Raw genomic sequence first — 24,068 nt, 5'->3', positions numbered from 1 at the left:
AAAAATAAAAAGATGATTTGTAAAACAGTTCATTTGTAGAAAACACAAGGCTCTTTGGTTGCCATAGAAACAAAAGATTCTGCTTCGTCATAGATCATTCCATATTCTATTCAACTTCAATTTTTAAAAAATCTTATATACTGTGTAACTGGCTTCAAAAGAACCTAGGAATAACCTTGTGGCTAAATTAGGAGCAGAAAAGGGCTTGGGTTTATTTCTGTGACTGTTTAAAGAAACAAGAAAGAGAGACAAAGAAGGGTTGTTTGAATTTTCTTATATAGTGCCTCAGGCATTACTTTTAGCTACTTGTAAGAGAAAACTCAAGTATCCATAGGTTCAACAACATTGGACCTTATTTTTTTCTCTCATATAAGTAAAGAAATAGGCTGCTACCTAGCAGCTCAAAGATTACAGGGCTAAGATCTTTCATTTCAACCTTCTCCTAATGGCTGCAAAATGGCTTCTGCAACTCTGAACACCCGAAAGGGGAAAAAGAATATGTGTTATCTGAGCTGAATTCTCTTAAAAGGGGCTTTCCTACAAGTTCCATTCAATAGCAATCAATCTTGCTATTTGCATTTAATTCTCTAAAATTATGTTAAATAACCAGCTTTAGCTAAAATAAGAGATTGGTTTTTAAATTCAGTCCAATGTTGCCGTAAATAAAATCAGGTTCTATTGGTAAGAAAGAAAATAGGAATGGATATTGGGTGAACATTTAGTCGTCTCTGTCAAATAAGGTCATAATAAGTCATTACTCCTCCTCTAGTAAAGTACTATTGTTTTGTTTTATCCTGAATAATCTAACATATATAATTAAAAACATATTTTATTGCATTAAATACTCTTCAATAAAGTATACAAAATTACCCATTAAATATTTTCAAATGTATGTAATATAATCTTTATCTTGGAGTAGCAAAAACATATATAGATAGATTGAAATGTCATAAAGCTGGATGAAGGACGGAAGGATGGATGAATGGATGGATTTATGGATAGACAGATAGACAGTTAGGCAGAAAGATATAAAAGGTAGAAAGAGAATAGATAAATATTTCTGTGCCTGGCTAAAGACTCAAAATTAGGGAAAATCACACTAATTGATCATACTTGTAGTTCTTTTGTGCGTGGTAAATATTACTTGTTTCAAACACTTTTGTTTTATAAATATTAATTTGGGGAATGATTGGTATGAAATGGAAAAGATATGAAATGTAAAAATATTTCTAAAAATGTAAATATATTATTATTTACTAGCACAGTAAGAAAGTGTACCTAAAATAAACACAATAGAATTTTGTTTCATTGCAAACCAGTAAGGTTTCCAGACATAAACTTAATACCACATAACTGATGACTATAAAGAAAAAGAAACAGAATTTAAAGCCAGAGGATACCATTTAGCAGCAAATATCATTTAACAAGGATGTATTTTCAAGAGGAGAAAAATAAATTAGAAAAGTAAGTGGCTAGAAGAAATTCCAGGAGGAACAATTTAGCTGGCATTCGTACAGTTCAGCTTTACAAGATTAAAAACTTTCACTTTAAATGCAATTGCTGCCAATACTTCAAAACACATAGCTGTCTTTTCAGTCATTTATTTGTTTCACAGAGAATAGGTAAATATATTTCTTTTCAAAATATAACTAGAGAGAGAGAGAGGAAGAAATAATTCTAACAAAGTATTGAATTTCCACAATTAAGATATGTACATTTTACAAATCTAATTGCTGACAGCTAACACTTATAATGGATTTCACCATTGGAGCAAAAATTGGATCAATATGTTATTACATAAGTGATCTTAAATAAGATAAAGTGCTTTGAAGAAAAAGAAATAGTGTGAAGTAATTCGTTAAAACGTATGAGTCTGTGCTATTTTCTGTCATGAGCCTCATTTATGAAACAGCATTCTCTTTCAAAAATAAACTCAAAGTTTTTTTTTTAATTCAAAACCCCATTGTCTGTTATCTGCAACAGTTTCCAAATGGAAAAAGACGCCCTAAAACTCTGCTGCTTTTACACAAAAGGCTCTGAAAGGGGAGAGAGGATTGTGGGAAGATGGAAGAGTAGGAAGCTCCAAGAACTCAAACCCTCTGTCAGACAATTATTAAACAGGCAGGAACTGTCTGAAGCAACTATTTCAAAACCCCAGAGTCCAAGAGAACAGTGCACAACATCCAGGCAACACTGGGAGCACTACTCCCCCAGCAGGCAGCAGTGGTTCTGGCCCCAGGCATAGTTTGCTGGTGCCAGAGAGGGATATAAAAATCTACTTCCCCTAGATCCATGAAGCAGCATGGGGCAACGCAGGCTGATCACAGATCTCTGCTTTTGATTAACTACTTGGGATCACTGAGGGCCCAGCTCTGAGGGTGGCCACTGTACCACCCACCCTAAAGATAGTATGTTTCCTTAGAGCAGCAGAGGACAGTTGAAGGGCTGCATTTGCTGTGCAGGAACTGAGTCAAAAAGTACAGCTTTGGGTGGCTGTGAAAGAACCTCCTGGCACCCTTCCTGGCCCCTCTTCCAAACCTTCCCCAGGGCAGTTTGAAGCCAATGAGAGCTCCATTTGTGGGTGTGTGGCCTTGGGACTGGGAAAAACTGACTTGGGAAATTCCCCTGCAGCGTGCTCCACCCCCATCCCAGAATTTGTCCTCTAAGCAAAAGCAGATTGAGACAATGAAAGCAGAGTAAGGAACAACTGAGGTAGATGGCCTGGAGCAAAGGCTTACCTGCTTTAAGTATGGCAGCGGGACACCCAGGAGAGGGAGGAGGTCTGTTTCTTGGGAAGTAGAGGGGGCATTCAAACTCCTTAAAACAGGGGAACAACTAAAGCCACTAGCAAGCACAACTCTGGATAAGACACAGACCCAGAAAAGACAGCAAGGATCCTGTACTTTAAACTGGCCTTGGGATAACCTCCCTGATAGGAGGGCTGTACCCTAATAAAGAACACCAGCCCATGCAAGGCCACTTTGCAAAGAGGGTACAAGGCATTTTTTTTGCTTAGATGCACTTGGTTTTGTTAGCTACTGACATGCAAGGAAATCTTTGCCTTATCACCAGCTGGTTACAAACTCAAGACACAGACCGCTCAGTGAATAAATTCCAGAGTTAACATTTTGAAATACTAAGATATACAGTGTGCAACAAAAGATTTCATGACAAAGAAACAGGAAATGACAGAGCATCGAAAGGAAAATGATAAAAATTCAGAAAACATCAATAGGGAACACCAAACTATGCACACAGGGTTGTGCAACAGTGCTTCAGGGGCAGAATTTTCACCTTCCAAGCTGGAGACCTGCCCATGCAAAAAAAAAAAAAAGAAGAACACTAAACTATGAACACAATGGACAAATGCTTTAAAGAAATGATCAAGGAGATGAAGGAAAATACAGAGAAAAAACTAAAGGATATCAGGGAAACAATGAATAAACAATATGAGAATCTCAACAAAGAGAAATTTTCAAAAGGAACCCAACAAAACTATTGTAATTGAAAATGAGACCTCTGGAATACCATCAAGCAAACCAAAATAGGCATAATGGGAGTCCCAGAAGAAGAAGAAACAAAGAAAGAGGAAGAAGGAATGAATATTCAAAGAAATAATGATAGAAAATCTCCCAACTTGGAAAAGAAGTAAAAAAAAATCATGTTTTTGATTGTCTGTCATATTTAAGAATGTTTATCAGCCCAAGGTCACAAAGGTTTTTTCCTTTGTTTTGTTCTAGAAATATTATAATTTTACTGTATACTTAGGTCTGTGACCCATTTTGAGTTAATTTTTGTTGATGACGTGAGGCTATGTCTAAGTTCACATATTTGCATGTGGATATCCAATTGTTCCACCAATATTTGCTGAAAAGAATATTCTTTATCCATTGAATTGCCTTGGCATTTTGTCAAAAATCAATTGACAATAAATGTAAGATATTTCTAGACTCTCAATTTTATTCTGTATATCAGCATATCTATACTTAAGCTAGTACCACAGTCTTGATTGCTATATTTTTATTTTAAGCTTTGAAACAGAGTAATGTAAGTCCTCCAACTTTGTTTTTCTTTTTCAAAATTGTTTTGGCTATTCTAGGTCTTATACATGGCCATATACTTTTTAGAATCACCTTATCAATTTCTACAAAGAACTGTTGGGATTTTGACAAGGATCGTTTTGAATTTATAACTCAAGTTGGGGAAAACTGCCATCTTGAAAATATTACATCTTCAAATCCACAAACATAGAATATCTCTCTATTTATATAGGTCTTTAAAAATTTCTCTCAGCAACATTTTATAGTTTTCATTGCATGAGTCTTCAACTTGCTTCATTAATCATAAATATTTTATTCTTTTTGATGCTATTGTGAACAGACTTGTTTATTTAATTTTCAGATTTTTCATTGCTAGCATATGGAAATACAACCGACTTTTATACATTGATCTTGTATTTTGCAAACTTAAGCCATTTATTGGTTCAAGTATTTCTTCTACGGATTTCATAGTTATTTTCTATTCAGAATCATGTCATATGAAGACAGGTGTACTTCTTTCTTTCCAGTCTGTATGTTTCTTTTTATAACTTCAGTGTACTGACTAGACCATCCAATACAAAGTTAAGGAGAAGTGGCAAAAGCATACGTCCTTGCCTTGTTCTTTGGAGGAAAAATAATCTTTCAAAATTAAGTATATTATCTGTGGGTTTTTCAAAGATATCCTTTACTAGATTGAGAACATTCCCTAATACTCCTATTCATCAAGAAGTTTCATTTTGTTTTGCTTTTATCATGAATGGGTATTGGGTTATTTCAAATGCTTTTTCTTTTTGGCCTCTATTGAGAAAATATGATTTTTGCCTTTCATTCTATTACTATACTATTCTATTAGTATACTAACATTAATTGATTTTCAGATGTCAAAACAGCTTGGATTTCTAGGATAAATCCTGTTTGGTCATAATGTGTAATCATTTTTATATATATTGCCAAATTCAGTCTATTAATATATTGTTAAGGGGTTTTTGTGTCTATCTTTATGAGAGATTGGTCTTTAGTTTCCTTTTCTTGTGATGTCTTTGTCTGGCTTTGTTATAAAGGGAATACTGGCATCATGGAATGAACTGGGAAGTAAGTGTTCCTGCCTGCTTGATTTTTTGAAAGAGTTTTCAAGGGATTAGAATTTTTTTTTGAATATTTTATGGAATTTACCAGTGAAGCCATCTAGTTCTGAGCTTTTCTTAGTGAGAAGATTTTTAAATACCAATTAAATTTCCTTACTTATTATAGTTTTATTCAAATTTTCTGTCTTCTTGAGACAGTTTTGGTAATTTGTGACTTTCTAGGAATTTGTCCATTTCATCTAAGCCACATAATTTTCTGGCATTATGTTTTGGATGAGATCACTTTATAATCCTTTTATCTTTATTTATTTCTTTATTTATTTTTGCATGGGCAGGCACCAGGAATCGAACCCGGGTCTCTGGCATAGCAAGGGAGAACTCTGCCTGCTGAGCCACCGTGGCCCGCCCAATCCTTTTATTCTTATCTAATCAATAGAAATGCTCCTTCTTTAATTTCTGACTTTGGTAATTTGTATCTTCTTATCTCTCTTCTTTATTTTTTCCTTTTATTCAATTAAATGAAAGATTTGTCAAATGTTTTGATCTTCTCAAAGAACCAATTTTTGGCTTCACTGATTTTCTCTACCTTTTCTGTTTGTTATTTCTTTGCTTTCTGCTATAATCTTTATATTTTCCTTTCTTCTGCTTGTTTGGGCAGAAATTTGCTTTTCCTTTTCTAGTCCCTTAATACTGATTTGAGAACTTTCTTTTTGGAATTAGGTGTTTAAAACTATAAATTTTTCTCTAATCACTGCTTTAGTTGCATCCCATAAATTCCAATAGGCCATATTTTTGCTTTAACTCAGTTAAAATATTTTCTAATTTTCTTCTTTGACCTATGAGTGAGTTAAATATGTGTTATTTAATTTCCAAATATTTGAGGATTTTCAGGATTTCTTTTTCTTTTTTATTTCTAATTTATCATCACTGGCTGGGGTCAAAGAATCTATTTTGTATTATTTTAATTCTTTTAAATTTGTCTTGTGACCCAAGTCTCAGACTCACTTCAGAGGATGCATGTGCAGAGAGAGGCAAAGAAGCATGGTAAAAACTTTGAAAAATTAATTGGAACCTATCCAGAGAAGATGAGACAAAACTTGTGCTCTGAAACCAACAGGGTTTAAAATCTGCTAAACAAACAAACAAACTCAACGTTATGCAGGGGATTCTAACAGGATTTAAACTATACAATATAAAGGATATACTCTTTTGTGATCAGCTCTCTCACCCAGCATAATTTTGAGACTCATCCATATTATGTTGGTATCAGTAGTTTGTTACTTTTTATTGCTAGTGGTATTATATTGTAGACCCTATAAACTATTTATCCTTTTATCTTTTGAGGAACTTTTGGGTCATTTTCAATTTTGGACTTTTGGGAATAAAGCTACTGTGAACATTTGTATACTTTTCTTTGACATATATCTTCATTTCTCTTGCTTAAATACCTCTGTACACAACAGCTCATTAATATGGCTGTTGTTATGTTTAACTTTTTAAGAAACTGGCAGTTTTCTAAAGTGGCTATACTATTTAACATATCTATCCATAGTGTGTAAGAGCTCCAGTTGCTCCACATCTTCACCAACACTTGTTACTGAGGCTAACCTTTACAATTTTAATCATTCTAATGACCACGTAGTTGCATCTCAATTTGACTTTAATTTGCAAACCTCTGATGAATGATGACATTTGAACATGTGCTTATTTAATCATTCATATACACCATTGTGTAAGGTGTCTGTTCAAATCTTTGGCCCATTTTTAATTAGGTTGTTTGTCTTCTTCTCACTGAATTATAAAAGTTCTTTTATATTTTAGCTACAAGTTCTTTGAACTATGTTTTGTGAATTTTTTTCTCCCATTCCCTGGCTTGCCTAATTTTCTTTTGTCGTTTCTTTATGGTGTTTTTCAAAGAGCAAGGGTTTTTAATTTCAGTGAAGTCCATTGCAGCAATTTTAATTGAAATTTAATTTCCAGTTTTACTGCATTGTGGTAAAAAAATATTTGTTATCTATGATGTCAAGTCTCAGAAATATACTGAGGGCTTCTTCATGGTCTACTGAGTTTTATAACTGCTCCATGATTGCAGGAATTTAATGTGTTGCTGAATAATGTGTTGTCAAAAGCAGAAATACAGCTATTAAACAAACTGTTATTTAGACCTTTTATTTGTTTGCTTTTGTCTCCCTGATCTGTTAAAGATGGAGAAAGTATAATAAAGCATCCCAATACTATTTGTGTCAGTTTCTACAAGTATTTCTAATACTTTCTCCTATTTGGATTGAGTATTCTTGCTTTAGCATGCAAAGATAAATCCTTCTGTTCAGTTTATTAAGACTATCACACTCTTACTTTTTATCTTAATGTAAGTGATATACTTTCACTATCCTTTTAGTATAATTTTTGTGTGTAACTTGATTTTAGTTGTCTTCCATAAACAATTTATGTATATGAGTATACATATATTTATACACATGCATACCTGGGTTTAAGTCAGTGATACACTCTGTCTTATCTTGGTCATTTTGTTTTGTTCCTGCTTCTGCTTCTTTTGCAATATATCCTCTCAAGTTTTCTTTTATTTTCTCAAGAATTTTGAGACCTAGCATCTTGTTCAATTTATTAATGCCTATGTTACATACATTTCAAAATTACTTTAGTCTATCTTTCTGTAATTGTAAGGACACTTCTGAGTGTCACCTACTCAAGGCAAAGGGTTTTACATATTGTGCTCCCCTATGCTCTCACTATCTCCTACTTCTTGATCTTTGATTAATGTAATCTAGGCATTTAAATTGAAGCTGCTATTACAATAGAAACTTTTCTACGTTATATAATTTCTTTTTCAAGAATTAACAAACATTGGCATTCTATTTATAACCAGATTCGTAACAATTATTTAAATCTATTTCTATTTTGTTGGACTCTGGGGTTCTCTACTCATCCTTCCATATGATTTCCCTCTGTTTGAACTTTTTTGCCTCATTTCTAAATTGGTTGTAATTTTTTTTCAGAAAAGGATAAGTGTTATATATTTTCTGAGCTGTTACATGAAGGAAAATGTCTTTCTGTGGATTTCACAAATGAAAAATTTCTTGGTTGTGTATAAAATTGAGTCACAACCTCTCTTCTTCAAAACTCATAACTGACTTATTTTTCTAATTGATTTGCCACTTTCATCCTGCCAAGAAATTTACAAATTTTTCATTTTATTCTTGAGATTCAATTCTTTTCCCAGGAAATATCAAAATTTCATTGCATTAATTTTTCCTTAATTTGTCACTTCTGCACGGCCTCTTACAAAAAAAGCACCACTTTTCTGAAATTTTCTTTCTGAATTTTACAGTAGATCCTTTTCAGTAGTCTGCTTTTATCCTGTAACTGCTCAATGCTGATGCCTTTTCCTTGTTCTATAGAATGTTTTCACAGGTCCCCAGGTCATTTGTTTTGTTCTCCTTACTTACCCATGAATTCTATGATTTGTTAATACTACATCATCAGCTCCAGGAAGCACCAAAAGTGCCTATCATATTCTCAGTTAATCTCAGAAAGTTGTATTGCCAGCTTTAGCATTTTCAAATGCCCTCTGAACAGTTTATTCAAAAATTCTTGCCTTAAGGCCTGTTCTTTCAATATTACCTGTATTCCTTTAAACTTTAAGCCTATAAACAAGCTTCCTATGCATCTCCTTTGCATATTTGGACCAGAAAATCTCCACCCTCCAACACAAACCCTCAGTAGAATTCAGCTTTTTGCCCTAAACAATGAATGGATACACAGAGAGAACGGAATTTCAAGCTCCATTCTCAGAGCCCAAATCCACACAACTTGAGTTGAGTGGAAATCATAATCAAGAAAACAACCACAACAAAACACAGTTCCAAACTAGTAAACCCTACAGGGCTCAGGTGGATTCAAATATGAAATCTTCCTACAATGATTGTACCCTCCAGTGTATGGTTGGGACTCTTGAGGAAGATAACTCCAGACAAAAATATTACAACATTCTTTATAATCAGGAAAAATTGCAAATAAACTAAATTCTTTTGAATAAGGGAGCTGATAAAATATTCACATGATGAAATATATTCAGCAAAAAAGGAATGCACTAAATCAATACAGTTAAGGCACAGAAACACAAAAGAGCAAATTTTAGTTGAAATAAACCAAGTATTAACAATTATTGATTCTTCAAGATGAGTACCAACGTGTTCACAATAATTGTTTTTATTTTTTAAAAATTACTTACTCTAAAACTAAAAGAAATATTACTCTTTTGTACAAGAATTGGAGACAGAATCTGTCATCCTGAAATGCCAGTTGAAAACAATTTTCTATAACTTATTGATAAAACACTACTTATGGAACACAGACAAACATGCATTAACTTGAACCCTGGTCTCTCTGTCTGACAGAATCTGAATGGTCACACAGTTCTACCTGTAGGCTGATTCGTCCTCCCCATATGAGAGGTGCTCATGCCATTACTATACTTGTAAGCGGAACTTGAAAAAGATCATTCTGGCACTGCTTTAAGGTTAAATCAACGGGTAATATCGCTTTCTCATTTTGATTCTCTGACCCTATTATGTGACTACTTTTGGTCAAGCTTTTTAAAAAGTATAAGGTCTGTCACATTTAATATAAAATGTATCTTCCTACTTTCTACTTTCCAAAAGGATGATGTGGTGGCCTTCTTACCTGCTCCTTCATTTCAGCATAGACTTTCTCCGAGTTGAGTTCCACCTGTCGCTTAAATTCTTCCAGGGCAGCATCTGCCTGCTGGGCCTGCAACCTCTGAATTTCAGTCACACGAGTCAGCTGCTCCTCTTTTTCCCTAGAAAAGTTAGAAAAGCTTCAGAGTTCAAATATAAAAAAATAAAAGAATTAGGCTTAAAAGAAAGAATATTTAACTTTCTCTAAAATAAAATTCATATTTCAATTTTTGATCCAGTTTGTATGAAACTTCCCTTCAAAAAGTTGATAATAATTTGTATTAAGAGAAAAAAGAAAGACATGTGTTCTAATGAGAGCACCACTACTTCAAAAGATTCCCCTAAAAGCAAAACTGCTCAACCATGTAGTGTCATCAACTGATAAACGGTTCAACACAATGTGGCACACATCCACACAATGGAGTATGGCACATATCCACACAATGGCAATAAAAACGAATGATACATGCCACAGTATGCACCTTGAAAACACTATGTTAAATGAAAGAAACCAGACATAAAAGACCAAAGATTACATGAGTGTATTTATATGGAATATCCAGATATGAAAATCCACAGACAGAAGTTAAATTAGTGGTTGTCAGGGAGTGGGACAAGGGGAAAATAGAGAGTGGCTGCTAATGAGTATAGGGTTTCTTTTGAGGGTAATGAATACATTCTGGAATTAGATAGTGGTGATGGTCGCACCTCATGAATATATCAAAAACTATGGAATTGTATACTTTAAAAGGATGGATTCATGGTATGCAGACTACATTTCAATTAAAAACTCTATGAACCAATAGAAATATCTCTAAAATGCATGCCTACTCAGCAGCTGATCTGCAGGGCTGTAGATGCAACAGTGCAATATGATGGCCTGAAATTATTCTATTGCTCTTTTCAAAGACTTGTCTAAAAAACCAGTAGTCATTTCTTTTTTTCGTACCTGAAACTGAAAGTATAATCAGAAGAGTTCAACAAAACAAAATAAATCTTTGCATATGACCAGAACAAAAAAAAAATAAAGGTTTTAGTTTATGAATCCATGAAAGTTAATAAAAGCTAATTTTGATTTCTGACTAGAAGCTGCGCACAGGGCACAATATTTTTATGTATCTTCTCTCATTTATGCTCACAGCAATAATATAATAATAGTATTATTATATCCCTAATTTTACAGGAAACAAGGGCTTAGAGAGTATTTCCATAGTCATACACCTACTAAGAGATCAAGTCAGGGTCCAGTCCCAGGAGCCTGCTGCTAGAGCTTCTGCTTTTGCCAACTATCCTATGTGGCTTTCCTGATTTTCCAAATTCCATAAGTAAGATTAACTTGGTTCACCTCCACTCAATAGGAAAATTTACACACACACAAAAATATTATCCTATATTAACTGTAATATTGAAGAATGCTGGAGGAAATATAATTTAACTCATGCAAATCAAATTTTAGATAAATATCATAATTGGGGGAAAGACATTTTCCAAACCAAGATGCCACTGTCTTTTATGACCTGGGCAAAAAAAAAAAAAAAATATCTGAGCTTCTTGGAGTTGCTCAGATTTGACCTTAAAAACTTCTCTGATACTTAATAATGTCTAGGCTTTCCAATAAAAAAATATATGTATATCAAATATCAAAATACCAAACTTTCTCCGAAAGAATTAAAAACTCTTCTTGAAGTTTAAATGGTAAAAATGCTGACCAGAAAAACAGTGCCACTTACTTTCCATTTCAGCAGGATTCTTCTATCCCTGTGTAAAGAGGTGTAGCAATGTATATCTAGATTAGGGATTCTCCACTGTGTTTGAAAAAGGCTTATCTGCAAATAAGGAATTGTCTATATACAGGCTGGAGGAACACACCCTGGATCCTTCTTTCCTTAATTTTCCATTTTTAGTACCACCTGTGTCTATTCATCTCTTTATATCACCACAGATCCTTCTATCTGAAGATGACAGCAAGACTACATTCCCATGATAAGAAAGTAATTTCCCACTGAATTCCATTTTTCTTTCATGTGTCTGTTTTATAGGCGTAGCCACTATTTTTATGACCTTCAGTGTTTAATACCAGCCCTAAGATGTGTGATGCCCAGTACTGAGAGCTAAGCTACCCCAGATCATGACGCATGCCAGATGGTGCTCCTGGTTACTGTAGGCTTCTGCAAGTTTTTTAAAGCTTTTCTTTAGTTGACCATTTAACAGGAACCGGAATGTCTTGTTATCCGCCACTTCTCTTACATATTGTTATAGCTTGTCTTCAATGTTAACTGGTTACTAAGTTCGAAGGCCTTAATATTTATGACACAATGTCAAGATTTTTAGGTTTGATTTTACCAATTAATGTCAAAAGTAGTTTGGAGACAATGGTGATCATACTGAAAACTGATTTGAGGGGCATGACTACCTAAAAAGACTGAGCACTCCAATGCTATACAGAATTTTAATTTGGCATGCTGCATTTTCACCCTTTCAATATCATATTGCCCAAGCAGGAAGCACTGGATTATATGTAAGGTTACATACAAACATTGAATATTTTCTTTGAATAGTCAATAGATGAATATTAAAACAGCATAAGGGAAAAACAGAAAGCCATACAAATTTTATCATATATCTTATCAGGACCTGGGTTGACAGATGGATGTCCTCTGTGTGACATTCTCAATCGACTGGTAGGGGCTGCCTGAAATCCTCTAGTAAAAAGATTCTGAGATGAGGCTCAGAGGGAAAAGCTGCTATGGTTGATGAATGAGTCATTCATCTGTCTCCACTGCAGGGGCTTGGGGTAAAATGGTTCAAGGGCTGCTTTTCTGCCATGCAGGAACTACAATGACTATTTCATTCTATGTTAGTCCTTAAATTTTGAGCTCCTTCTAAAATCAATTGTGAAGACCATTACTAAAAGGTATTTAATGTTTACCTTTGCCTGGTCTCTCTGTCTATATATAGAGAAGAGAGTACATTGGATTATATTCCAAAACTTTAAAAGTTTATACATCATAAAATTTAAAAATATGTGCGTTAATTAGTCAAAAGGAAATTTTGCTAGCACATTTTATACTAATACATGAACTATGGCTGAAATATCAAGTTTGTTCTATGCATGTTGGAAGTTATATTTGCTGTCCAATAATCAATATGAGTTACTTAGCCAAAGCAAATATTTTCAATTTAATAGAACAAATCTTCTTCACCATATCTTCTCATTCTTAGCTACCAAGTTTAGCTTATTTATTTTATAATTAACTTACAAGCACATAAACCAAAGTTATAAACTTTTGCCATGTATTAAAGACCATATTTTTAAAATACCTAAAAGCAACTGCTTTTACTTGATAATTTCTATTTTAATTTATAAAGTTCAAATATTGTTTTATATTAAATAGCAAGTACAGGAAAAGATGTGTAATCCCCTAACTAGTTTCCAATTTCCTAACTAGTTACCGTTCCCACAACACCTGCTGAGTTGACCTGGTAGTAAAGCTGAATATCAAAGGAGGTCTCAATCAACCAATGAAAATGAACGTTCTTGTCCAGTTAAACTATGACAAATTAATTGAGCTCCACTGATATGTGGGAATTGTCTGTCTTAATTTAATTAAATAAAATATCTGTCAATTCAAATAAAGAGGTGATAATCATTTTCATAAGGAACACATCTTAAATTCTACAAGGTGCTGAAGTAGAAGTGATAACTTTGAGTTTGAAACAAAGGTCTACTCCTCATTGACACAAGAACAGTGTTTGTAATTTACCATAATTCCTAACAGCGTCCTCTATAAGAAGCACATACACATGCAAAAATCTGCCTTAGTAGATTATCTCAGTGGAAATAGTTGTGGGGTAGAGCTGGGCTGGAAAACAGATTTTCAAGAAGCAATATCTCCTATATTCATGGCTGCACGTTGGTATTTAAATTGATTAGTGAGTCAGTAAAAAACATTAGTACACAATTATGATCTAAAGGATACTAAAGAATGCCTTTCACTGAGTATGATAAATTAATAACATGATTTCTTCATCTGATTGCTAAGACTAAGGTCTCTGCTAAATTCTTGTAAAAAAAAAAAAAAGGCAAACTGTCATCATCTTAACCTTTGAGGCTTCAAGGGTCAAAGGAACATCCAGTAAATGGGAACTAGTATTGGTCTACATTTTACTATATAACATTAAGACAGATTTACATGCAAAAACCATGCAGAAAAACATTCTACTTTATTCTCTTACAGAAATTTGGGGGGAAAATTAAATCATTATTTCTTAACATGAAAGATCCTAGTTGTGTAGGTTTTCATCTACCGAGGAAAATTTTTTCTGTCAGAATACTTCTCTGAAATGATCATCCACATTAAATCAAAATATGATTGACTATTTCATAATCATTAGGGAAATGAAATGTTTTACAGAACTAAATTTCCACAACTGAAAAATTGTCTTCAAATTTTTAGTGTGCAAGTATTTTTTAAAAAGCAAACGTACTTTTGATGACAATTTCCCAAAATAACTGTATGGTATATTCCTTCTTAAATGAAATATATTAGACATAATCTTTTGTGCATGATTAAAGATCAGTATTAGGAACTATTTAGTAATATAGTAAAATTTGTCTGGATTGCTTTGATATGTATTTGATTAACTTAGTTATTATATGAATTGTTGAGGGGGAACATTAATATCTGTAACTATGATTCTGGACTTTTTCTCTCTCTCTAATTCTGTCCATTTTTGTCTCATATTTGAAAACTGTTATTAAGTACAGATCTATATGTGTGTGTGTGTGTGTGTGTGTGTATACACAATTTTAAACTCTTAGAGCAGTATTGACCCCTTTATTGTAAAATATCCTTTTTGCCAAATATTTAAGGAATAATTACTACCAATCCTTGACAAACTCTTCAAAATAACTGCAGAGGAAGGAACACATTCAAACTTGTTCTATGAGACCAAGATTATCCTAAAACCAAAACCAGACAAAGACATCAAAGAAAGTTACAGACCAATATATTTTATGAATGTAGATGCAAAAATTCTCAACAAAATATTAGCAAGCCAAATCCAGTGACATATACAAAGAATTATGCACCATGACCCAGTAGGAATACAAGTTTGATTTACTATCCAAAAATTCAATCAGTGTAATACACCATATTAGCAGAACAAAGGAGAAAAACCACAGGACCATCTCAATTGATGCAGAAAAAGTACCTGACAAAATCTAACACCCTTTTTTTATATAAACACACAACAAACAAGGAATAGAAAAGGAACTTCCTCAACCTGATAAAAAGAAGCTACAGAAACCTACAGCTAACATCATACTTAAAGACTAAAAAACCTTTCCCCTTAAGATCAGAAACAAGACAAGATATCCACTCTCATCATTTTCACTCAACATCATACTAGAGGTTCTAGCCAGGGAAATTAGGCAAGAAAATGAAACAAAAGGCACTCAGATTGGAAAGGAAGTAAAACTATCTCTAGTTGAAGATCACACAATTTCATACATAGAAAATCTTAAGGAATATACACACACATGCAAAATATTAGCACTCATAAAACATGTTCAACAAGACTGCAGCATACAAGATCAATATACCAAAATCCACTGCACTGAATTTGAAAATAGAGGAATACAAATTATCCAATTTGAAGGACAAAGAGAAAAATGGACTGGAAAATAAATGAGCTAAGCCAAAAGGATCTGTGGGATAATAATAAAATGTATAAAACATATTTATTTGGAGTCATAAAAATAGAAAGGAGAGAATATACAGCACAAAATTTTTTTAATAAATAATAACAATATTTCCGAATTTCTATGAAAGACATAATTATATTGATTCAAGAAACTCAGCAAAGCCCACAGAGGATAAAGGGAAAACAAAACAACCAAAAATACTTATTATTATCTGTTATCTGCCTTTTTGATTGTAGCCATCCTACTAAGTGTGACATGTCAAGGTGTTCTTCTGATGGAATTCTCTTCTGACAAAACCTTTTATTGTCAGCAAGTTAGAATCACCCAGAAAGCCCAGCCTCTAAGGTCAAATCCAGTCTTAAGAACCATGATTGGTTAAAGCAAGTTAGTTATGAATAGGAATGAGGAATCTTCTTCAACTATACAAAAATCTCTTAAGATGTGGATTTCAGCTGGGAGATCCATAAATTCTTTAAAGTCCACTGGGTTATATTCAAAGTGGATAATTATAATTCAAAAAATGGATTCTGGCATCAACCTCCTAGCCTTCATTCCTCATACTGCCGTCCTGATCTTGGAACTGAGGTATGGGTCCCGGCAGGAAATTCGGAGATCTACTCTATCAAATATTCTGGAAAACATAAAAGAATAATAAGAAATGGCTCCAACCTTGGAGAAACTACAGTCTGACCAAGAAGAGAGACAAAATGAAAGGAAAGAATAAAATAGTAGCACAATATTAAATATACTAAATTTTGCAACACATTTTAAGTGCTTTAAACACAAAGAATGGAAAGAGGCAGTGAGAGGCAGATGAGGAAACTAATCTCAGAAGATAAGTGGATTTGTGTGTAAAGTAGAAACTAATCTCAGAAGATAAGTGGATTTGTGTGTAAAGTAGAAAATAAAGTTACAGGTAAATTTAATGAGAGGTTTAAATATTAAGTCTAAATTTTTACATAATAATTTTGTGCTAAAGTAACTTCTACCTATAATATGGATCTATAACTAAATCAAAAGAACTCAATCTCAGCAAATAGGAAAGCTACAAAAGCAATTAATATTGCTACGGTAAAATAAGAAAACCTTGTGAAAAGAATCCTTTAAGATAAATCAGTCACAGGATAAATAGTGAAGAAAATTCCTTTAAAACTATTAAACTGCAAAATAAATCCCAAACCTAATTTTGCTTCCTTTTATGTTTCCTATACTTAAGAAACTACTGATTAAAACTTTCTTGTATTATTTATACATCAAATATGCAAAGCTTACATGTATATTTTAGAGGCAGTATTATATCAGTAAATCCTAAGGAGATACATGCTCATCCTGTAAAGTGAGAAAGCCTAACTATTTTGAAATAGGTACCAGACCACTTCTTGTTTCTAGGGAGGGGAAGAAAGACGGTGTGAGGTCATTCAAGCAGAATGCTAAGTAAACCAAAGCCAGATCAAAGGAATAAAGAAGAAAGGCTGAAATGTGAAGCTGAAATATTTATTTCCTTCAAAACATCATCTATGCCTTGTCCCTGGGCAATTCAATATTTCAAAGTAGCTGGAAAATATTCGCACTTATATTCATCACCATGCACAAACAGATCAAAATTTAAGGAGGCAAAGTTTCTTTTTATTTACCAAATGTAAATGTAATATTTATCAAGTGAGAGAAGCTTTTTTATTTATATATTTTTTTCGAGAGAAGTTGTAAATTTAGAGAAACATCATGCAGAAAATACGGAGTTCACATATATGTCCCCTCCCTACACATACACAAGGGAAGGGTGTGTTTTTTTTGCCTATTATAAATGATTTCAAAATAATGTAAAAAAAATTGCACTTTAAAGACACTAGATTTTTTCAGTACTTTCAGAGAATGATGTTACTACACAATTTGTAATATTTGTAGTATATAATTTTAAAATAGGTTTGCAATTAGTAAAGTGGAGTAAACATTTGACTACTCTGCTAGTTTAGGGTAGTTCATAATCATTTAATTTGATTTTTATAACAATCCTAGATATAGTTATTATTTACATTTTCCTTTCATTGATAAGAATACTGAAGTTTAGCAGAGTTATGTGATTTTCCTAGGTTCACATAGTAAATGGCAGAACTAAATGGTAAACTAGACACACTAATTTCAAAGTTCAGTTGTTGCATTGCATCATACTATTCTTTAAATCAGTACATAAATGTATATCCATTGTTTACTAAATCACCAATGTTAATTAATTGAATTTATACCCTCATCCTTATTGTACTCTATCCATAAAGTTAAAACTTGTATATCAGATCAGTTTTAAAAAGAAAATGAGAACAAAAGTGTTCATACAATTAGTTAACACCTATTGTATGCCAGGATCTTTGATAGGTGCTAGAAAAGTAGAAGAAATTAAGATGTCTCTGCTTTCAACACAGGCAAGCAAGCAAAGTCTGCACTATTTTCAGTGTGATAAAAGCTAGATGATATAAACCCAATCCTATCAGCAAGCAAGAACCAGAAGAATTTGTTGTGCCTAAAGTAAAATAAGAATGCTTCACAAAGGACATGGCATTTTGGTAAAGTCATAACTGAGAATATTTAATAGGCATACACACACACACACACACACACACACACACACATCCACACATACACATAAGTTACATATTCACTTCAACATGATGAATTTTTCTATATTTTAGTATAATTTTATAAAATATATTCTATTTTATTCCAGAACTTTATACTTTCCACGAAAAAAGAAAATCTTCACAGGTATGTTTTTATTTATGTATTCCAAGAAGGAAATGAATATGGTAGGGGCAAAGAATTTCTCAAGATAGGATTAATATTTTCTTTGAGATGTAATAAAAATATGCAGCCATTTTTACTTATTATCAAAACAGATACACGACTGATATTTGCATAAAAGCCTATGTCTCAGCAGTGTAATAGCGGCTCAGTGGCAGAATTCTCATATGCCATGCAGGAGACCAGGGTTAGATTCCTGAAGACTGCCGAAAAAGCCTATGTTTCCTGAATTTATGTTGGTTTTAAAAACCAGTCTTTATTTGTCGATACATATAATCCATATTTTGATGACCATTTATTTCTATCTAATACTTTTCCAAGGGCTCCAGTGGTTGTCTTGCATGTGCTTAATAATAAATTCTACCCTCTGTTAATCTGCTCCCATGTGGGATTTAAGAATTCATTTGCAAGTTACATGTTGACTACCCATTTTGTGCCAGACACTGTGCTAACTGTTGAGAAAACAATGAACTATTCAGTCTCAGTCGCTGTATTAAAAGATCTTTCAGACTAGTAGGAAATAAAAAGACACTGAATTAATACTAATAAGAATAAATATTCAATTCCTTGAACAAAGAAGAAATAAAGGGCATTAAAGGATTGTATAAAAGGGGGACAAAACCTCACCCAGGATTCAGGATGTGAGGAAGTAAAATTAATGCTAACGATTGAAGGATGAGTAGAATTAGGTAAAAGAAAATACAGGGTGAGGGCATTACAACATAGTCAATAACAAATGAGGAGGTTATGAAAGGGAAAGGCTGTCAGTAATTCAAGAAAGAGAACTGAGGCCAGTGTGAGTGAAGTAGAGAGAACAGGGAGAGAGGGGCTTGGTTCAGATGGGATTGGGAAGGTAGGCAGGAAATCACATCACGTGGGCCTTCAGGCTACATTAAGGATTTAAGTTCTTCTAAAGTCAATTTACTGAAAGATTACTTCTAAAGAAGCAGTCAAGAGACATTAAAACAGTATCCCATATGTTATAAAAGGTATTAGAGACATGAAAGATATAAAAAAAGAACTGAACTGAAATTCTAGAAATGAAAACTAGAATGTGTGAGATAAAAAATACAACAGATGGAATTAAAGGCAAATTACAAATCAATGAAGAAGACTTAGTGAACTTGAATACTTAGCCATAAAAACTATCCAAAATAAAATGCAGGAAAAAAGAGAGTTGTAAAAAAGGAACAGAGCAACAGTGACAAATTTCAGCAACCTAATATATGTTGCTGGAGGCCCAAAGAAAATGAGAGGAGGGGACAGAAAAAATACTTGAAGCAATAATGAACAAAAGCTTTTCAATTTTAATGAAAATTATAAATCTCATTAAATGAAAGAAATCAATAAACTCCAAGCACAAAAAGTACAAAGAACACTAAATTAAGGCATATCATAATTAAATTGTTCACAACCAGTGATCAAACAAAAATAATCTTTAAAAAACAGCTAGAAAAAAAGACATGAATCAGAAGAACAAGGATAAGGATGGCAGCAGATTTATTGGTGGAAAGAATGCAAGTGAAAAGAGAGTAAAGCAACATTTTAAAATCCTGAAAGAAAAAAGCTGTCAACTTAGAATTCCATAACCAGCAAAAATCTCAAAATAACAAAAGCAAAAATAAAGACCTGTGAGATGTACAAAAGTTGAAAGAATTCATTACCAGGAGATTCACAACACAAAAACTGTAAAACAATGAATTTAGGATGAAGGAAAATAACCTGTGACAGAAATATGGATATGCACAAAGAAACAGATCACAGAAATGGTAACTACCTGGGTAAATATATAAATTTCTTCATATTTTAAACCTCTCTAAAAATAATGTATTATTTAAAAAGTAATAACAATATAGTGTGTGTTTATATAATTAAAATGTAGGATAAGAATAACACAACAGTCAAGAGGGGATAAATGGCAGTAAGCAAATTTAAGAATCTTTACACTAGTGGCATAGTATCACTTAAGGGTGCATTGTGATAAGTTTAAAATGTATACTGCAAATCCTAAAGTAACCACTAAAATAAGAAAACAAAGAGGTATAGCTAATAAGTCAATAAAGGAGATAAAAAATCATTAAAAATAATCAATTAATCCAAAAGAAGGAAGAAAAAGATGAAAAGTAGAACACTGGATAGAGAGAAAAAACAGAAACAAATAGCATGATGTTAAATTTAAAACTAACACACCATTAATCACATAAATGCAAATGGTCTCAATTTCCCAAATAAATGGTAGAGATTGTGAGACTCGTGAAAAAAGCAAGACCAACTACATGCTGCCAACAAGAGATGCACTTTTAAACTAAAGATGCAAACAGATTAAAAGTAAAAGGGTGAAAGTTATATACCTTCCCAACACTAATGAAAGGAAAGCTGGAGAGGCCATATTAAGATTAGACAACATAGATTTTAGAGTAAAGAATATTGCCAACAATAATGAGATCATTTCATAATGAGTCAATTTATCAACAGTACATGGAGCTTCTAAATACAGGAAGCAAAACCTTTTAGTGCCACGGGGAGAAAAGACACATGTTCAATTATAGGTAGGGATTTCAATATCCCTCTTTATCAGTAATTGATAGAAAAGTTGTATATCTCAGAAGGATAAACAAGATTTGAATAACACCATCAACTAGTTTGACCTAAATGACACTCAGAGATCACTCTATCCAACCACAGCATAATATATATTCTCATCAAGGATGTATGGAACATTTACCAAGCTAGACCATATTTTGGAACATAAAATAAGTCTTAATAAAGGTAAAATAATTCAAGTCATACAATATATATTCTCTGATTACAGTGGAATTAAATTAAGTCAATAAGAAAAACCTCAAGTAAATCTTCAAATATTTAGAAACTAACAGCACTCTTCTAACTAACCCATGGGTCAAAAATTAAAATGAAAAACTGTAACTGTGAACGTGAAATGCAAATGCAAACAAAATTCGAGAGATACTGCTAAAGCAGTACTTAGGGAAAAATTTTTAGCATTGAACAGCTATATTGAAAAATATCACACATATTTCAAATTAATGGCATTTCACTCTAAGAAACTAGTAAAAAAGCAAATTAAAACAAAATAAGCAGAAGAGAAATAATAAAAATCAGAACATAAATCAATAAAATACGAAAGAGAAAAACATAAGTCAAAAATCAATAGACCTGATTTCCAGAGATGAGCCTGGCCCTGGCACCTTCCAGACCAAAAGGGAAAAAAGAAAGGTAACAAAACAAGTTATCAGTGGCTGAAAGACTTCAAATGAAGTTGAGAGGCTACTCCCACAGCTACTCTTACACACACTTCCTAGATATTGCTAACTGCCATTGTTTGCCAAAACCTAACCAACACCATGCCTATTAACCCTAAAGAGCACCTACTTTCCTGAAACCCATTATCTCCAAAGGGTTCCTAGATAGATAAGCCATGAAATTCAGAAGGGCCAGCTTCTTCAAGAGTTTCAACAAGTTCCATTCCCCTACCCTATATTATCATGAAGAAGTTAGAAAGGGCATAGCCCAGAGATCCTTATAGGATCAAAGGAGAAGGAGGAGTTATAACAGAGAAGATAGGATTTAACAAATGAGTATGACTGCTGAAAATGAGTATTACTGACTATATTGATATTACTTTTAGCCTCCAGTGTTTTGGAGCAGCTAAAAGGAAAAACCTGAAACTGGAATGGTAACCCATACCAAACTATGAAATCTATTCTGTAGCTTCTTGTTGGTGTGTACTTTGAAAATATTGCTTTTTCTTTTTTTTTTTTGTATATATATTATAGTTCACAATAAAAAAAATTTTTAAATCAAAAGCTGGTTCTTTGAAAAGATCAATAAATTGATAAACCTCTAACCACACAGATTATTATAAAAGAAAGAACACAAACCAACAATACAAGAAAAGAGAGAGTCTACTGAAAAAACAAGAAAGTAATATTACGATCTTTATCCTAATAAATTCAACAACGTACATGAAATGAACAAATTCCTTCAAAAACCAAAGCTCATCACTCTAGAATACATAAATAACTTCTATATGTCTATCAAATAAATTCAATTTATAGTTAAAATCATTCCCATGAAAATAATTCCAGCCCTGGTGATGTCACTGTTGAATTCTACCACACATTTTGTGGAAGAAAGTTACCAATTTTACACAAATTCTTACAGAAAATTCAAAATAAGAGAGTAATTTCCAGATAATTCTATGAAACAAAATTATCATGGTAACAAACCAAAGAAATCCATTACAAGAAAATAAAATTACAGTCTCATAAAGATAGATACAATTATTCAACAAAAACTTTAATACACAAAGACCAATATATAAATAGAACAACATACTATAAACAAATGAAGTTTATCTTAGGAATTCAAGTGATTTGAAAATTAATATAATTCACTATATTTACAAATTAAAAAAGAAAAATCATTTGACATCCATTTTTAGATAAAAATTCTCAAACTAGGGACAGAAAAAAACTACCTTAACCTCATAAGCATCTATGACAAAAAATGACAGCTAACATACTTAATGATGAAAGACTAAATGCTTATCCCCTAAAATCAGGAACAAGACAAATATGTCTACTCTCACAACTTCTATAGATCATTACCCTAGACTGCAATAAGTACAAAAAGGCAAGCAAAAGATACGAATGGCATCCAGATTAGAGGAGAAAAAATAAAACTGTCTTTGTTAGCAAAGTACACGATCAAGTATGTAGGAACATCAAAAGGAATCTACAAAAAAGCTAGCAGAATAAGTGAGTTTAGCAAGATTGGCAGGATATAACATCAGCTATCTCTCTTTACTATAAACAATCTGAAATTTAAATTCTAAAAATACCATCTACAACAGCATCAAAAACTATAAAATACTTAGCAAACTCTGTAAAAAAAAAACGCAAAAGATTCCTACATTGAAAACTAGAAAACTACACTGCTGACTGAATTTAAAGAAGGCCTAAGTAAACAAAAAGATATATTCATGAGAAGAATGATCCAAAATAATCTTCTCATATTGATCTATAAACTAAATTGAATCCCAATCAAAATCCCAGCAGTCTTTTTTACAGAAACTGACAAATCAATTCTAAAACTCATATGAAAAGGCAAAGGACCTTAGACTGGCAAGCACAACTTCACAAAAGAAGAACAAAGTTGGAGGACTATCCACTTGATTTCAAGACTTATTTTAAAGCTAATGCAAACAAGAAAGTATGGTATTGACTTAAAGATAGGCAAATAGATCACTGAGACAGAATAGAGAATCCAGAAATATATCCACAAATAAATGGACAATTTATTTTCTACACAAGTGCAAAGGCAATTCAGCAGAGAAAGGATAGCCTTTTCAACAAATGTTGTTGGAACAACTAGATATCTATGTGCAAAAACAAACAAACAAAAACAGATGGGGGGGGCAGGCCATGGTGGCTCACTAGCAGAGTTCTCACCTGCCCTGCCAGAGACCTGGGTTCATTTCCCGGTGCCTGCCCATGTAAAAATAAATAAATAAATAAATAAATAAATAAATAAATAAATAACAGATGGGGGGACAGAAGGAAGAGAAAAAATTATAAAACTTCTAGGAGAAAACCTTTTAGCTTTGGATTAAGGAAAGATTTCTCAGGGCACCAAAAGCACAATCTAGAAAAGAAGATACAAATTGGCCTTCATCAAAATTACAAATATTTGCTCTTCAAAAGAC

General features: G+C 32.8%; 1 protein-coding gene across 5 annotated transcripts in view; it reads right to left on the bottom strand.

The window, feature by feature from the left end:
- The window catches only part of CEP112 (centrosomal protein 112), a 587,527-nt gene that overhangs the window by 305,930 nt on the left and 257,529 nt on the right, over window positions 1–24,068 (bottom strand). For all 5 annotated transcript variants that reach the window (XM_077163631.1, XM_077163632.1, XM_077163630.1 and 2 more), the window contains one exon: window positions 9,830–9,965. In XM_077163631.1, coding sequence (XP_077019746.1) covers window positions 9,830–9,965 — 136 coding nt within the window. The remainder of the gene's footprint in view (window positions 1–9,829; window positions 9,966–24,068) is intronic.

Source organism: Tamandua tetradactyla, chromosome 6 (assembly GCF_023851605.1).
Source record: "Tamandua tetradactyla isolate mTamTet1 chromosome 6, mTamTet1.pri, whole genome shotgun sequence".
NCBI classification, from domain to species: domain Eukaryota; kingdom Metazoa; phylum Chordata; class Mammalia; order Pilosa; family Myrmecophagidae; genus Tamandua; species Tamandua tetradactyla.
The sequence above is the reverse complement of the archived record's forward strand: the minus strand, read 5'-3'. Positions and strand labels throughout refer to the sequence as shown.